Source organism: Phyllobates terribilis, unplaced genomic scaffold, assembly GCF_046119375.1.
Source record: "Phyllobates terribilis strain yellow unplaced genomic scaffold, ASM4611937v1 Scaffold_1__5_contigs__length_1240528914, whole genome shotgun sequence".
Taxonomy (NCBI): Eukaryota; Metazoa; Chordata; class Amphibia; order Anura; family Dendrobatidae; genus Phyllobates; species Phyllobates terribilis.
The window spans coordinates 1,232,955,180-1,232,973,854 of NW_027362761.1; the positions used below are offsets into that span (position 1 = coordinate 1,232,955,180).

The window sequence follows — 18,675 nt, forward strand, 5'->3', positions numbered from 1 at the left end:
GTGGCTACTTTGAAGAACCTTGAATATAAGACATATTTTCAGTTCTTTCACACTTTTTTGCTAAGTATATAATTCCACATGTGGTAATTCATAGTTTTGATGCCTTCAGTGTGAATGTACAATTTTCATAGTCATGAAAATACAGAAAAATCTTTAAATGAGAAGGTGTGTCCAAACTTTGGTCTGTACTGTATATATATATATATATATATATATAAGGATGGGGCTCATATATACCTGGATGGGGCACATTATACCAGGATGGGGGGCATGTATATGTGCCCCATCCTCGTATATATGTCACCCATCCAGGTATAATGTGCTCTGTTTTGTAATACATTAAAAACAAATGATACTACTCACCTTCCACCGCTCCCACACCGCGCGAGGTCCTCCTCTACAGCTGGTGCGGGAGGCGGCAGCTGACTTAGGCGTCCACGGCATGGTGCATGATGTCACTGCAATGCGCCCCCAGTCACGGGCACGCCGACGTCAGCGGCTGACCTCTGATTTCTGGCGGCGTGTATTGCGGTGCAGAGAGCCGGTGGGTTCCCTGCACCACAATACATTTCAGCTGAATGTGCATACTCGGACTCACAGACAGCTGAAGTAGTCTTTGGTGGCAGCGGCGGGTCCCCGTTCACCTCCGTGCCCCGATGCAGCTGCACCCGCCATATGTCTGCCCCTGTCTCCACAGGTGATCAATGGGATTTAGAACAGGACTCATTGCTGCCACTTCAGAACTCTCCAGCGCTTTGATTACATCCATTTCTGGGGGCTTCTTGAAGTATGTTTGGGGTCATTGTCCTGCTGCAAGACTCATGACCTAGGATGCAAACCCAGCTTTCTGACACTGGGCACTACATTGCCACCCAAAATCCTTTGGTAATCTTCAGATTTCATGATGCTTTTCACACAGTCAAGGCCCCCAGTGCCAGAGGCAGCAAAACAACCCCAAAAGATCTGTGACCCTCCACCATATTTGACTGTAGGTACAGTGTTATTTTCTTTGTAGGCCTCATCCCGTTTGCGGTAAATGGTAGAATGATGTGCTTTACCAAAAAGCTCTATCTTGTTCTCATCAAGATCTCTGGAGATGGACTTGTAACCTTGAGAGTGTTGTTTTTTTTTTTACATTTTGGTTCTCAAGTCCTCAGACAGTTCTCTCCTCCTCTTTCTATTCTCCATGCTTAGTGTGGCACACAGACACATAATGAGAAGATGAAGTCAACTTCTCCCCTTTTTATCTGGTTTCAGGTGTGATTTTCATATTGCCCACACCTGTTACTTGCTACAGCTGAGTTTGAACCAGCATCACATGCTTGAAACAAAGTTGTTTACACACAATTTTGGAAAGGTGACAATAATTTGTCCGGCCCATTTTTGGGGTTTTATGTAAAATTATGTCCAATTTGCCTTTTTTTCCTCTTTTTTTGTGTTGTTCCATGTCATAGAAAATAATAAAAATCTCTGAAATCCCTCTCACCAAACCAATCTCCCCCCTCCCTTATCCCATTTGCAGTAAGGATAGAAGCAGCTTTTACATTGCTATTTCCTATGTAAAATGGGAGTGTACACAAGAAGCCACAATCTTAATTATGCAGGTTAATTACCATGCAAAAGAGAGCTCCTGGTAGCAGAAAGACTAGGGAGATGTATATTGTAGACAAAGAACCATATCCTTGACAAGTAATAGAGACATGTGTGACGAACAGACACAGTTTAACATATAGGCCAGGAACTGAATGAGGATGTGAATTTTGTACAGACAGATTGAAAGAGATAGATTCCCTTTGATGCTTAACGAGATGTTTCCTATAACACTCATTAGATTAGCATGGTCCTTCACATTTGCACATTCCTTTCATCCCTAGACGTCTGCCAGACATGGAGACACCGAAAGAAAATATAGAATAGCGGAATTCCTATAACTCCGATTGTGATAAGACATATATTTTTAGTGGTAGGGCTAATTGGGGAACAGTATGCATATTTTTTCATATCTGTGAGCCCTGCCAGTGAGCTGTAACTTAACAATGCTGAGATAACTGACAGCAGCCATGTCATGTTTGATCTTTAAGGAAAGATAAAATCCCAATAAAAAATATGGCGGCATTCGCCAACGGCTGCGATAATCCAGCGAGGAGTTATCGCATGAATTGTGGATTTCATAAAATCATGAAGGGCTGAGACCAACCCAAACCGGCCCACGTGAAGTTGTCAAAGGGGAGTGTGTAGGCGGGGCCCAATTCGACATAAAAGATCAAGCTGAATGATGATCTGCGTTCATGCTGAGAGATACATTTTTCGTGTATGCAGAGACCCCGTTCACTGAAACGGCCAATCGAAGTTCTCTCCTTCGGCTAAACTGAATCGTCCCTGCGATCGGTATAGTAAGTTCTTCTGTTAATCCCTTTTATTTTCTGTGACTGGATATGCTGTATTGTTTTGTCTCCTTTATGACAAAATATACAAAAGATTTTACAAACACTGCTTCCCTTTGGATTAAATATAAAATGTAATAATTCTGTTTCTTCTGTTCTGTAATCGTGCCTCGCCTGAAGCCACACGCTATATAAGACGTCCAATCGGCTGGAAACAGATTGGTGGTGGCAGCTAATAATCTTTCTTGGGTTATTGTGAAGTTGGCAGGGATCATATGGTAATATACAAACATATTCCATGCTTTGTAAACCGGAGGTGTATACGCCATACACTCACTGCTAGCTTTCCGATACTAATTAGTGAGAACAGCCTGCGATCCCCTTCAGTAGATCGTCGGCCAATCATGCAATTGTCTGGACGATAGGAGGCAGCAGAGATCTGTTCGTTCCAAAGATCACAGTGGGTGGTCTCTGTGAGTAATCAGGATCCTGTGAATCCCTGACAAATTGGTGGCAGCGGTGGGATTCTGTGTGATCTCGCCAGCGTCGTCCTGACATTCCAATAAACAAAAAGGAAATAAACCTGGGTAACAAAATGTGTGTAAGTGCAATAATTGTCTTGGAGAAATATTCATGTTCTGGAACAATTTCAAGGCTGCTAACACGTTCGGCCATGACTGTATGTGGAGGTCGGGCCTCCAGTAATATATACAGTGTGAGGCCGGGGTATGTGATCTGTGTGACCTAGTCTCCTCAGTTGTGTATATGGAGGCCGGGCCTCCAGTAATATATACAGTGTGAGGCCGGGGTGTGTGATCTGTGTGACCTCGTCTCCTCAGTAGTGTATATGGAGGCCGGGCCTCCAGTAATATATACAGTGTGAGGCCGGGGTATGTGATCTGTGTGACCTAGTCTCCTCAGTGGTGTATGTGGAGGCCGGGCCTCCAGTAATGTATACAGTGTGAGGCCGGGGTGTGTGATCTGTGTGACCTAGTCTCCTCAGTTGTGTATATGGAGGCCGGACCTCCAGTAATATATACAGTGTGAGGCCGGGGTGTGTGATCTGTGTGACCTCGTCTCCTCAGTAGTGTATATGGAGGCCGGGCCTCCAGTAATATATACAGTGTGAGGCCGGGGTATGTGATCTGTGTGACCTAGTCTCCTCAGTTGTGTATATGGAGGCCGGGCCTCCAGTAATATATACAGTGTGAGGCCGGGGTGTGTGATCTGTGTGACCTCGTCTCCTCAGTAGTGTATATGGAGGCCGGGCCTCCAGTAATATATACAGTGTGAGGCCGGGGTATGTGATCTGTGTGACCTAGTCTCCTCAGTGGTGTATGTGGAGGCCGGGCCTCCAGTAATGTATACAGTGTGAGGCCGGGGTGCGTGATCTGTGTGACCTAGTCTCCTCAGTTGTGTATATGGAGGCCGGACCTCCAGTAATATATACAGTGTGAGGCCGGGGTGCGTGATCTGTGTGACCTAGTCTCCTCAGTTGTGTATATGGAGGCCGGGCCTCCAGTAATATATACAGTGTGAGGCCGGGGTGTGTGATCTGTGTGACCTCGTCTCCTCAGTAGTGTATATGGAGGCCGGGCCTCCAGTAATATATACAGTGTGAGGCCGGGGTATGTGATCTGTGTGACCTAGTCTCCTCAGTGGTGTATGTGGAGGCCGGGCCTCCAGTAATGTATACAGTGTGAGGCCGGGGTGCGTGATCTGTGTGACCTAGTCTCCTCAGTGGTGTATGTGGAGGCCGGGCCTCCAGTAATGTATACAGTGTGAGGCCGGGGTGTGTGATCTGTGTGACCTAGTCTCCTCAGTTGTGTATATGGAGGCCGGGCCTCCAGTAATATATACAGTGTGAGGCCGGGGTGTGTGATCTGTGTGACCTCGTCTCCTCAGTAGTGTATATGGAGGCCGGGCCTCCAGTAATATATACAGTGTGAGGCCGGGGTATGTGATCTGTGTGACCTAGTCTCCTCAGTGGTGTATGTGGAGGCCGGGCCTCCAGTAATGTATACAGTGTGAGGCCGGGGTGTGTGATCTGTGTGACCTAGTCTCCTCAGTTGTGTATATGGAGGCCGGGCCTCCAGTAATATATACAGTGTGAGGCCGGGGTATGTGATCTGTGTGACCTAGTCTCCTCAGTGGTGTATGTGGAGGCCGGGCCTCCAGTAATGTATACAGTGTGAGGCCGGGGTGTGTGATCTGTGTGACCTAGTCTCCTCAGTTGTGTATATGGAGGCCGGGCCTCCAGTAATATATACAGTGTGAGGCCGGGGTGTGTGATCTGTGTGACCTCGTCTCCTCAGTTGTGTATATGGAGGCTGGGCCTCCAGTAATGTATACAGTGTGAGGCCGGGGTATGTGATCTGTGTGACCTCGTCTCCTCAGTTGTGTATATGGAGGCTGGGCCTCCAGTAATGTATACAGTGTGAGGCCGGGGTATGTGATCTGTGTGACCTCGTCTCCTCAGTAGTGTATATGGAGGCCGGGCCTCCAGTAATGTATACAGTGTGAGGCCGGGGTATGTGATCTGTGTGACCTCGTCTCCTCAGTTGTGTATATGGAGGCCGGGCCTCCAGTAATGTATACAGTGTGAGGCCGGGGTATGTGATCTGTGTGACCTCGTCTCCTCAGTAGTGTATATGGAGGCCGGGCCTCCAGTAATGTATACAGTGTGAGGCCGGGGTGTGTGATCTGTGTGACCTAGTCTCCTCAGTGGTGTATGTGGAGGCCGGGCCTCCAGTAATGTATACAGTGTGAGGCCGGGGTATGTGATCTGTGTGACCTCGTCTCCTCAGTTGTGTATATGGAGGCCGGGCCTCCAGTAATGTATACAGTGTGAGGCCGGGGTGTGTGATCTGTGTGACCTCGTCTCCTCAGTTGTGTATATGGAGGCCGGGCCTCCAGTAATGTATACAGTGTGAGGCCGGGGTGTGTGATCTGTGTGACCTCGTCTCCTCAGTTGTGTATATGGAGGCCGGGCCTCCAGTAATGTATACAGTGTGAGGCCGGGGTGTGTGATCTGTGTGACCTCGTCTCCTCAGTAGTGTATATGGAGGCCGGGCCTCCAGTAATGTATACAGTGTGAGGCCGGGGTGTGTGATCTGTGTGACCTCGTCTCCTCAGTTGTGTATATGGAGGCCGGGCCTCCAGTAATGTATACAGTGTGAGGCCGGGGTGTGTGATCTGTGTGACCTAGTCTCCTCAGTAGTGTATATGGAGGCCGGGCCTCCAGTAATGTATACAGTGTGAGGCCGGGGTGTGTGATCTGTGTGACCTAGTCTCCTCAGTTGTGTATATGGAGGCCGGGCCTCCAGTAATGTATACAGTGTGAGGCCGGGGTGTGTGATCTGTGTGACCTCGTCTCCTCAGTAGTGTATATGGAGGCTGGGCCTCCAGTAATGTATACAGTGTGAGGCCGGGGTATGTGATCTGTGTGACCTCGTCTCCTCAGTTGTGTATATGGAGGCCGGGCCTCCAGTAATGTATACAGTGTGAGGCCGGGGTGTGTGATCTGTGTGACCTAGTCTCCTCAGTTGTGTATATGGAGGCCGGGCCTCCAGTAATGTATACAGTGTGAGGCCGGGGTGTGTGATCTGTGTGACCTCGTCTCCTCAGTAGTGTATATGGAGGCCGGGCCTCCAGTAATGTATACAGTGTGAGGCCGGGGTGTGTGATCTGTGTGACCTCGTCTCCTCAGTTGTGTATATGGAGGCCGGGCCTCCAGTAATGTATACAGTGTGAGGCCGGGGTGTGTGATCTGTGTGACCTAGTCTCCTCAGTAGTGTATATGGAGGCCGGGCCTCCAGTAATGTATACAGTGTGAGGCCGGGGTGTGTGATCTGTGTGACCTCGTCTCCTCAGTTGTGTATATGGAGGCCGGGCCTCCAGTAATGTATACAGTGTGAGGCCGGGGTGTGTGATCTGTGTGACCTCGTCTCCTCAGTAGTGTATATGGAGGCTGGGCCTCCAGTAATGTATACAGTGTGAGGCCGGGGTGTGTGATCTGTGTGACCTCGTCTCCTCAGTAGTGTATATGGAGGCCGGGCCTCCAGTAATGTATACAGTGTGAGGCCGGGGTGTGTGATCTGTGTGACCTCGTCTCCTCAGTTGTGTATATGGAGGCCGGGCCTCCAGTAATGTATACAGTGTGAGGCCGGGGTGTGTGATCTGTGTGACCTAGTCTCCTCAGTTGTGTATATGGAGGCCGGGCCTCCAGTAATGTATACAGTGTGAGGCCGGGGTGTGTGATCTGTGTGACCTCGTCTCCTCAGTAGTGTATATGGAGGCCGGGCCTCCAGTAATGTATACAGTGTGAGGCCGGGGTGTGTGATCTGTGTGACCTAGTCTCCTCAGTTGTGTATATGGAGGCCGGGCCTCCAGTAATGTATACAGTGTGAGGCCGGGGTGTGTGATCTGTGTGACCTCGTCTCCTCAGTTGTGTATATGGAGGCCGGGCCTCCAGTAATGTATACAGTGTGAGGCCGGGGTGTGTGATCTGTGTGACCTTGTCTCCTCAGTTGTGTATATGGAGGCCGGGCCTCCAGTAATGTATACAGTGTGAGGCCGGGGTGTGTGATCTGTGTGACCTCGTCTCCTCAGTTGTGTATATGGAGGCCGGGCCTCCAGTAATGTATACAGTGTGAGGCCGGGGTGTGTGATCTGTGTGACCTCGTCTCCTCAGTAGTGTATATGGAGGCCGGGCCTCCAGTAATGTATACAGTGTGAGGCCGGGGTGTGTGATCTGTGTGACCTCGTCTCCTCAGTAGTGTATATGGAGGCCGGGCCTCCAGTAATGTATACAGTGTGAGGCCGGGGTGTGTGATCTGTGTGACCTCGTCTCCTCAGTAGTGTATATGGAGGCTGGGCCTCCAGTAATGTATACAGTGTGAGGCCGGGGTGTGTGATCTGTGTGACCTCGTCTCCTCAGTTGTGTATATGGAGGCCGGGCCTCCAGTATATATAGTATTACAGGGGGTGTCTCCGGGATCTTTACGTTTATGGTTTTGTACTTTTCAGACCTTCTATCGGGGGTTTTGTGGACGATCGTGTTCCCTGTAAGGGAAAGCTGTCAGTGTCAGGTGGGTATATGGATATTGGGGACGGTTACGTGTCTGTGGGGGGATGTGTGGTAATGTGTGTGGGGGGATGTGTGGTAATGTCTGTGGGGGGGATGTGTGGTAATGTCTGTGGGGGGGATGTGTGGTAATGTCTGTGGGGGGATCTGTGGTAATGTCTGTGGGGGGATGTGTGGTAATGTCTGTGGGGGGGATGTGTGGTTGTGTCTGTGGGGGGGGATGTGTGGTTGTGTCTGTGGGGGGGGATGTGTGGTAATGTCTGTGGGGGGGGATGTGTGGTTGTGTCTGTGGGGGGGATGTGTGGTAATGTCTGTGGGGGGGATGTGTGGTAATGTCTGTGGGGGGGGATGTGTGGTTGTGTCTGTGGGGGGGATGTGTGGTAATGTCTGTGGGGGGGGATGTGTGGTTGTGTCTGTGGGGGGGATGTGTGGTAATGTCTGTGGGGGGGATGTGTGGTAATGTCTGTGGGGGGGGATGTGTGGTAATGTCTGTGGGGGGGGATGTGTGGTAATGTCTGTGGGGGGGGATGTGTGGTAATGTCTGTGGGGGGGATGTGTGGTAATGTCTGTGGGGGGGATGTGTGGTAATGTCTGTGGGGGGGGATGTGTGGTAATGTCTGTGGGGGGGGATGTGTGGTAATGTCTGTGGGGGGGATGTGTGGTAATGTCTGTGGGGGGGGATGTGTGGTAATGTCTGTGGGGGGGGATGTGTGGTAATGTCTGTGTGGGGGGATGTGTGGTAATGTCTGTGTGGGGGGATGTGTGGTAATGTCTGTGTGGGGGGATGTGTGGTAATGTCTGTGTGGGGGGATGTGTGGTGATGTCTGTGGGGGGGGATGTGTGGTAATGTCTGTGGGGGGGGATCTGTGGTAATGTCTGTGGGGGGATGTGTGGTAATGTCTGTGGGGGGATCTGTGGTAATGTGTGTGGAGGGGGATCTATGGTAATGTCAGTGGGTTGTGTGTGGGGTGACATGATTCCTGCCTCTAGTGGGAGCTGCTCTGTAGCTTTATCAGCGGCCATCTTTCTTACTTGTTCTCTCAGATTTGCGGATCCCCCTCATGTGGAAGGACAGTGAATACTTTAAGAATAAGGGTGGTGAGTACAGACCCCTTGGTCACCTCCTTCACATCCGAGACACACGACAGGTAACAAGTGTGCCCGGGGGGCTCCGCCAGGAACGCTGTTCTCACAGAACAACGGCTCGTAGTGCTGAGCCCACATAGCGGGGTCCCCACTCTAATACTGGCGTAATCTGGGGGCTGGGAGCTATGGAGAACGCAGGATACGTAGCTCGATTGTTACCAGTGATTAATACCTGGTTACTAGTGTTGAGCGAGTATGTTCTATTAACCCTTTCGGTGAGTATGCTCGGGCGAGCACCGAGTATTTACAGCTGCTCGGTGATATGGTTGAATCGCTCCCCATGATTTGCAACTGATTGACAGTTTTAATACATGTGAGGAATGTGTAAGAAATAGACATCAGAGCGCACACTAGAGAACACGCAGCAGAGGGCGGTCACTAGAGAACACGCAGCAGAGGGCGGTCACTAGAGAACACGCAGCAGAGGGCGGTCACTAGAGAACACGCAGCAGAGGGCAGTCACTAGAGAACACGCAGCAGAGGGCGGTCACTAGAGAACACGCGGCAGAGGGCGGTCACTAGAGAACTCGTGGCAGAGGGCACTCACTAGAGAACACGCGGCAGAGGGCGCTCACTAGAGAACACGCGGCAGAGGGCGCTCACTAGAGAACACGCGGCAGAGGGAGCTCACTAGAGAACACGCGGCAGAGGGCGGTCACTAGAGAGCACGCGGCAGAGGGCGCTCACTAGAGAGCACGCGGCAGAGGGCGCTCACTAAAGAACACGCGGCAGAGGGCGCTCACTAGAGAGCACGCGGCAGAGGGCGCTCACTAGAGAGCACGCGGCAGAGGGCGCTCACTAGAGAGCACGCGGCAGAGGGCGCTCACTAGAGAGCACGCGGCAGAGGGCGCTCACTAGAGAGCACGCGGCAGAGGGCGGTCACTAGAGAACACGCGGCAGAGGGCGCTCACTAGAGAGCACGCGGCAGAGGGCGCTCACTAGAGAGCACGCGGCAGAGGGCGGTCACTACACTGTGTTCCAAATTATTATGCAAATAATATTTTCTCAGATTTTCCCAGATTCCCTATATGAATTGCAGTCATTGTAACTTTCCAGTCAAATAACTATTAGAGTACAATTGAAATGTTTTTGTACAATCTGCCGATGATAACAGGAGATTCTTAAAACAATAAAACACTCAAAATGCACTCAAAATGCATGTTCCACATTATTCTGCACAGCAGAGTTTTCAACCTTTTCATTTTAATAGAGAACAAAAAAATGGTCATTTGTGAAATTCTAAGCATTAGCCGGTTATTACACACTGAAACCAAACAGTTTACAACTCAAACCTTTATTCTAGGTGATGTTACATTTGCACATAGGACCCCTTGTTGGAAAGGAGCTTCTGAACTCTCTCGTCCATTGAATTTGTCAGGTTTTGGATGGTTTCTGCTTCAATTGTTTTGCATGAGGACAGAATACCCTCCCAGAGCTGTTGCTTAGATGTGAACTGCCTCCCGCCATCATAGACACTCCTTTTGATGATGCTCCAGAGGTTCTCAATGGGGTTGAGGTCAGGGGAGCATGGGGGTCACACCATAAGTTTGTCCCCTTTTATGCCCATAGCAGCCAGAGTTGCAGATGTGTTATGTGCAGCATGAGATGGTGCATTATCATGCATGAAATGATCTCGATGGTCCAGATGGATGGAGTGGAGGATGGCTGGTTGATGGACACCCCATGCAAACTCGGCTACGGCACTAACAAGGAGGAGGTGGAGTAATGTTTTGGGCTGGAATCATGGGGAGAGAGATTGTCGGCCCTTTTAGGATCCCTGAAGGGGTAAAGATGAACTCCATAATGTATGTGGATTTTCTCAAACAGCACTTCCTTCCATGGTTCAAGAAGAAGAACCGTGTATTCCACAGCAAGATCATTTTCATGCATGATAATGCCCCGTCTCATGCTGCACATACATAGTACATAGTTTGTAAAGCCGAATAAAGACTTGCGTCCATCAAGTTCGACCTGTTAGTTCTGTAATTGCTAAAGTTGATCCAGAGGAGGCAAAAACCCCAAATGATTTGGCCAATCTTCACCTGAGGAAAAATTCCCTCCCGACTCTGAAACCAGCAGTCAGAATAAATCCCTGTATCAACCTACTATTTTATTCTATTTTTAAGTATACGCTGAAATCTGCCTGGTATCTAGAAATGCATCCAGTCCCCGCTTGAACTGGTGTAGTGAATCTGACATTACCGTCTCCTCACTCAGTGAATTCCATATTCTCACTGCTCTTACCGTAAAGAACCCCTTCCTATGCTGGTGCTGAAACCTTTTCTCTTCCAGTCTTAGTGAATGCCCTCTTGTTACCGTAATATCCCTCCTTTTGAACAAATCCCTGGCAAGGTCTCTATACTGTCCCCTAACATATTTGTACACATTTATTATGTCCCCCCTCAACCTTCTCTTTTCCAGGCTGAATAGTCCTAGTTTTGCCAACCTCTCTGGGTATTGCAGTCCCTCCATTCCCTTTATTAATTTTGTTGCCCTCCTTTGTACCTTTTCAAGCTCATTTCTATCCTTTCTATATATTGGGGCCCATAACTGAGCACAGTATTCCAAGTGTGGTCTGACCAGTGCTTTGTACAGTGGAAGAACAATGTTCTCCTCCTTTGCAGCTATACCTCTTCTGATACATCCCATTACCCTGTTTGCCCTTACAGCAGCGGCCTGACTTTGGGCACTCCAATTTAGTTTGCTATCAATCAAGATGCCCAAGTCCTTCTCCATCTCTGAATTCCCCAATGATTTCCCATTCAGTGAGTACTGGTGACTTCCATTTTTCCTTCCCATATGTATGACCTTACATTTCTACTCATTAAACCTCATTTGCCATTTAATGCTCCACCTACCCAGCTTATCCAGATCCCTCTGTAGGTCTGCACTGTCCTCTTTTGTATTAATTGTTTTACATAACTTTGTGTCATCTGCAAATATTGATATTTTACTATTTATCCCGTTGACTATGTCGTTAATAAAGATATTAAATAACATTGGGCCTAGTACAGACCCCTGTGGTACCCCACTAGTGACGCTTACCCAATCTGAGTATATTCCATTTATAACCACCCTCGGCCTTCTATCCTTTAGCCAGTTAGCTACCCACTTGCAGACATTTTCCCCCAGCCCCATCATTCTCATTTTGTATACCAACCTATTATGTGGCACGCTATCGAACGCTTTTGAGAAGTCGAGATACACGACATCCACTGGTTCCCCCTGATCTACTCGAGAGCTAACCTCCTCGTAGAAGTCAATCAGGTTTGTTTGGCAGGAGCGATTCCTCATGAATCCATGTTGGTTCGGGGTTAATAGATTATTAGCATCAAGATGCTCCGTAATTGCCTCATTAATAAAGCCTTCAAAAATGTTGCCCACAACGGACGTCAGACTCACCAGCCGATAGTTTCCGGCGTCACTTTTCGCTCCCTTTTTGAATATTGGCTCTACATTCGCCTGTCGCTAATCAAGTGGCACAGACCCAGTCTCAACAGAGTCCTTAAATATAAGATATAACGGTCTGTCTATCACATGACTTAGTTCCCTTAGTACCCGTGGGTGTATGCCATCAGGTCCTGGTGATTATTTTAATGTTACTGAGGCGTTTCTGTACCCCAGCTTGGGTTAGATTAGTCATACTTAGTGGAGGATTAAGCTTGTCACTTCTCATTTCGCCTGTTAGTTCTTTTTCCTTTGTGAAAGTTGTCGAAAAAAAATTATTTAATAGATTAGCTTTATCCTCCTCTTTCTCTATGATTTTGCCTTCATCACTTTTTATCGGTCCAATATTATCCGATTTAATCCTTTTACTATTTATATACGTAAAGAACAGTTTGGGATTTGATCTACTTTCCCTAGCAATACGTCTCTCTGTTTCCTCCTTCGCTATTTTTATTTTGTTTTTTGCAGGTTCTCGTTTTTTCCTTGTAACACATTAGTGCCTCCTTACTGTTTTCCTGTTTTAATCTCTTGAATGCCTCTTTTTTGCTATTTAACGCCCCTTTTACGTTCTTGTTCAACCATATTGGTTTCCTCTTATTTCGGGCCCTTTTATTCCCATACGGTATATACCTCTCGCACTGAGTATTCAGAATTCTTTTGAAGGTTTCCCATTTACTATTCGTATTCCTTTGATTAAGAACTTTGTCCCAGTCTATAAGTTGAAGGTTTTCTTTCAGCTGATCAAACTTCGCCCTCCTAAAGTTTAATGTTTTAGTTGTTCCCTTATTGATAACCCTACTGAAGGGCATTTTGAAGTCGATAATATTATGGTCGCTATTACCTAGGTGCCCCCCTATCTGTACCTCAGTTATTCTATCAGGCCTATTAGTCAATATTAAGTCCAACACGGCCTTCCCTCTCGTTGGTTCCTGCACTAGTTGGGAGAGATAATTATCCTTAATATTTGTCAAGAACCTTTTTCCTTTCTGAGATCTACAGGTTTCTGTTTCCCAGTCAATATCCGGGTAGTTGAAATCCCCCATTACAATCACTTCATTATGTTTTGCTACTTTGTCTATTTGTCCTAATAGCAGTTTCTCATTCTCCTCTGTTATATTGGGTGGCTTATAGCAGACCCCCAGTAATATTTTATTATTATTTTTAGTTCCCTCTATCTCTACCCACATGGACTCGACCCCCTCTTCTCCCTCTCCTATATCTTCCCTTAGTCTGGGTTTTAGACATGACTTTACATAGAATCATAGAATCATAGAATGGTAGAGTTGGAAGGGACCTCCTGGGTCATCTGGTCCAACCCCCTGCTCAAAGCAGGATTCACTAGATCATCTCAGACAGATGTCTGTCCAGTCTCTGTTTGAAGACGTCCATTGAAGGGGAACTCACCACCTCTCGTGGCCGCCTGTTCCACTCATTAATCACCCTAACTGTCAAAAAGTTTTTTCTAATATCTAATCTGTGTCTCCTCCCATTTAGTTTCATCCCATTGCTTCTAGTCTTTCCTTGTGCAAATGATAATAAAGATGATCCTTCTACAATGTGACAGCCCTTGACATATTTGTAGACAGCTATTAAGTCTCCTCTCAGTCTTCTTTTTAGCAAGCTAAACATTCCCAAATCCTGTAACCGTTCCTCATAGGACATGGTTTGCAGACCAGTCACCATTCTGGTCGCTCTTCTCTGAACTTGCTCCAGTTTGTCTATGTCTTTTTTAAAATGTGGTGCCCAAAACTGTACACAGTATTCCAGATGAGGTCTGACCAAAGAGGAGTAAAGACCGATAATGACTTCACGTGATCTAGACTGTATGCTTCTGTTAATACATCCCAGAATTGTATTTGCCTTTTTAGCTGCTGCATCACACTGTTGACTCATGTTCAGTCTATGATCTATTAGTATACCTAAGTCTTTTTCACATGTACTGTTGCTTAGCTCTATTCCTCCCATTCTGTATATGCTTTTTTCATTTTTATTGCCCAGATGTAGTACTTTGCATTTTTCCCTGTTAAAAACCATTCTGTTGGTTGCTGCCCACTGCTCCAGTTTATTTAGGTCTTTTTGAATCCTCTCTCTCTCTTCTCTAGTATTAGCTATCCCTCCTAGCTTTGTGTCATCAGCAAATTTAATCAGTTTACCCTCAATTCCTTCATCTAAATCATTGATAAAGATGTTGAACAATACAGGTCCCAGGACGGAGCCCTGTGGTACCCCACTTGAGACATTCATCCAGCTGGATGTGAAGCCATTTACAACCACCCTTTGAGTCCGATCACTAAGCCAGTTATGAATCCACCTAACAGTTGCCTGGTCCATTGCATACTTGGTCATTTTTTCAATAAGGATGGTGTGAGATACTTTGTCAAATGCTTTGCTGAAGTCAAGATATACTATATCTACAGCATTTCCCTGATCCACCCAGTCAGTGATTCTGTCATAGAAGGAAATTAAGTTAGTCTGACATGACTTGTTAGTTACAAACCCATGCTGACTCTGGTTAATCACTTCATTCTTATCCATGTACTTACATACATGTTGTTTAATAATTTGTTCAAAGATCTTTCCTGGTATAGAAGTCAGACTCACCGGCCTATAGTTCCCTGGGTCCACCTTCTTCCCCTTTTTGAAGATAGGAACAACATTTGCTCTTCTCCAGTCTTCTGGGACTTCTCCTGTTCTCCAAGAATTTTCAAAGATTATGGAGAGTGGTTCTAAAATTTCTTCTACGATCTCCTTCAGTACTCTGGGGTGTAATTCATCTGGACCTGGAGACTTGAACTCATTTATGTTAGCTAAATATTCCCTCACAATCTTTCTGTTTACAGATAACTTGGATTCCTCTATTCCTTTAAAAGGACAGTGAAGATCAGTTGATGTTACATTTTCTTTCTGAGAGAAAACAGATGCAAAATAGGAATTAAAAAGTTCGGCCTTCTCAACATCCTCTCTTACCATTTCTCCATTTTCATCCTGTAAAAATCCTATAGCATCTTTGACTTTTCTTTTACTTTTGACATACCCCCAAAATCCTTTTTTATTGCTTTTGACATCTCTTGCAAGCCTTAATTCATTGTCAGCTTTAGCTAACCTGATACGTGCCCTGCAGGATCTGCAGACTGCATTATAATCTTCTTTAGATATGCCTCCCTCTTTCCATTTAATAAACATTTCTTTCTTTCTTTTTAGCATGTGTTTAAGTTCTGTGTTCATCCATCCTGGTTTCCTTAAATGCTTCCCATTCTTCCTACTTTTCGGGATTGTTAACGATTGTGCTTTGAGAATCTCATTTTTAAAAATTTCCCATTCTTCCTGGACATTTTTGTCCTTAAGGACATCCAGCCATTGGATCCCTCCTATTCTCTTTCTGAGTCTCTTAAAATCTGCCTTTCTAAAATCTAACCTTGAAGTCTGAGTCTTCACATGTCTTCCTCCTCTAGTTATCCAAAATTCTATAATAGCATGATCGCTGCCTCCTAGGGTCCCAGCCACCTTTACCTCCTCAACCATTTCCTCCCTGTTTATAAGGATTAGATCCAAAGTAGCAGATCCCCTTGTTTTCTCCCCTACCTTTTGGAAGATAAAGTTGTCAGCAAGAGAGGATAAGAATTTGCTTGACCTGTTAGTTTTACTTGAGAGAGATTCCCAACAAATGTCTGGATAGTTGAAATCTCCCAGGACCACTACGTCATATTTTTTGGAGAACTTGGTCATTTGATACATAAAGAGTTCATCCATATCTTCAGCTTGCCCAGGTGGCCTGTAGTAAATGCCTACAATGGTGTCCTTTCTGTTGTTCTCTCCTTGTATTCTTACCCAAACAGTTCCCACAGAACTCCCAGTCTCTGAAGCTTCAATCTCTGTGCAGATATACGCTTTTCTAACATACAATGCGACACCTCCTCCTCGTTTATCAAGTCTGTTTCTTGCAAATAAGTTGTATCCTTTTAGCCTTGTATTCCAATCATGTGTATCGTCCCACCAAGTTTCAGTGATTCCAATGACATCATATTTCTTTTCCTGCATTAGTAGTTCCAATTCTCCTTGTTTGTTGCCCATGCTTTGTGCATTTGTATAAAAACATTTTAGTTTGTGATTGGTTTCTCTTCCTCCCATATTTTTATTATTTAAATTGTTTTGTCTTTGTTCTTCCTTTCCACTTCCAGTAGCAGAGATCTCAATAGTATTTGTCAGCTGTATGGCTTTTTCTGGCCTTTTGCTTCCCTTCCCACATTGTTCTGGTATAAAGCTCTCCTGATGAGTGTAGCAAGGCGACTTCCAAATACATGTTTTCCAGTCTTCGTAAGGTGCACCCCATCTCTAGCAAGTAGTCCATCGTATAGGTAATTCATTCCGTGATCCAGAAATCCAAATCCTTGTTGACGGCACCATCGACGTAGCCAGTTGTTCACCTGTAGAATCTTATTCCACCTCATTGTTCCATGGCCATCCACTGGGAGGATGGATGAGAAGACCACCTGCGCTCCCAATTCTTTCACTTTCTTGCCTAAGTCTTCAAAGTCACTGCAGATGGTTTCCAGGTCCTTTCTTGCGGTGTCATTTGTCCCCACATGTATTAGCAGGAATGGGTAGTGATCTGTAGGTCTGAAGAGTCTTGATATCCTGTCAGACACATCTTTAATTTTTGCTCCTGGAAGACAGCACATTTCTCTTGAGGTTATGTCTGGTCTGCAGATAGCGGCCTCTGTTCCTCTTAACAGGGAATCCCCCATGACCACCACTCTCCGTTACATATAAGCAGACTCCTCCGCCTTTCCCCTGTTTCCGGTCCCTTCTAAATAAACTATAATCTAATAAATTTACCGCCCAGTCGTAGCTATCGTCTAGCCAAGTCTCTGTTATACCTACGATGTCATACATCTCCTCCGATATAAGCGCCCGCAGCTCATCCGCCTTATTGGTCAGGCTTCTTGCGTTGGTCAGCATGCAAGATAAAACTTTGGGGTTATTTAGCATCCTATTCTTCTCTAACGATCTAACTGTACTATCCCACCCCCCACTCCACCCTCATTATATTCACTTCTCCCCTTCCCCCTTGCTTGCCTCACATCCCACCTATTTCCTTGGTTTCCCCACCCCCCGTCTGTAGTTTAAAAACTCCTCCAACCTATTAGCCATCTTCTTCCCCAGCACCGCTGCACCCTCCCCATTGAGGTGCAGCCCGTCCCTACGGTAGAGCCTGTAGCCGACTGCGAAGTCGGCCCAGTTCTCCATGAACCCAAACCCTTCTGCCTTGCACCAACTCTTTAGCCACTTATTCACCTCCCTAACTTCCCGTTGGCACATAACACATCTGCATCTCTGGCTGCTATGGGCAGAAAAGGGGACAAACTTATGGTGTGACCCCCATGCTCCCCTGACCTCAACCCCATTGAGAACCTCTGGAGCATCATCAAAAGGAGTGTCTATGATGGCGGGAGGCAGTTCACATCTAAGCAACAGCTCTGGGAGGGTATTCTGTCCTCATGCAAAACAATTGAAGCAGAAACCATCCAAAACCTGACAAATTCAATGGACGAGAGAGTTCAGAAGCTCCTTTCAAACAAGGGGTCCTATGTGCAAATGTAACATCACCTAGAATAAAGGTTTGAGTTGTAAACTGTGTGATTTCAGTGTGTAATAACCGGCTAATGCTTAGAATTTCACAAATGACCATTTTTTTGTTCTCTATTAAAATGAAAAGGTTGAAAACTCTGCTGTGCAGAATAATGTGGAACATGCATTTTGAGTGCAGTTTGAGTTTTTAGTTTTTTAAGAATATCCTGTTATCATCGGCAGATTATACAAAAACCTTTCACTTGTCCTCGAATAGTTATTAGACTGGAAAATTACAATGACTGCAATTCATATAGGGAATGTGGGAAAATCTGAGAAAATATTATTTGCATAATAATTTGGAACACAGTGTAGAGAACACGCGGCAGAGGGCGGTCACTGGAGAGCACGCGGCAGAGGGCGGTCACTAGAGAGCACGCGGCAGAGGGCGGTCACTGGAGAGCACGCGGCAGAGGGCGGTCACTAGAGAGCACGCGGCAGAGGGCGGTCACTGGAGAGCACGCGGCAGAGGGCGGTCACTGGAGAGCACGCGGCAGAGGGCGGTCACTAGAGAGCACGCGGCAGAGGGCGCTCAGTAGAGAGCACGCGGCAGAGGGCGCTCACTACAGAGCACGCGGCAGAGGGCGGTCACTAGAGAACACGCGGCAGAGAGCGCTCACTGGAGAGCACGCGGCAGAGGGCGGTCACTAGAGAACAAGCGGCAGAGGGCGCTCACTGGAGAGCACGCGGCAGAGGGCGCTCACTGGAGAGCACGCGGCAGAGGGCGCTCACTGGAGAGCACGCGGCAGAGGGCGCTCACTGGAGAGCACGCGGCAGAGGGCGCTCACTGGAGAGCACGCAGCAGAGGGCGCTCACTAGAGAACACGCGGCAGAGGGCGGTCACTAGAGAGCACGCGGCAGAAGGCGGTCACTAGAGAACACGCGGCAGAGGGCAGTCACTAGAGAACACGCGGCAGAGAGCGGTCACTAGAGAACACGCGGCTGAGAGCGGTCACTAGAGAACACGCGGCAGAGGGCGGTCAC

General features: G+C 47.2%; 1 protein-coding gene across 5 annotated transcripts in view; it reads left to right on the forward strand.

Annotated features, from left to right (window-relative positions):
* Positions 1-18,675, forward strand: part of RTKN (rhotekin) — a 125,762-nt gene that overhangs the window by 72,851 nt on the left and 34,236 nt on the right. For all 5 annotated transcript variants that reach the window (XM_073650214.1, XM_073650195.1, XM_073650180.1 and 2 more), the window contains 2 exons: positions 7,413-7,474; positions 8,515-8,568. In XM_073650214.1, the coding sequence (XP_073506315.1) occupies positions 7,413-7,474; positions 8,515-8,568 (116 nt within the window). The remainder of the gene's footprint in view (positions 1-7,412; positions 7,475-8,514; positions 8,569-18,675) is intronic.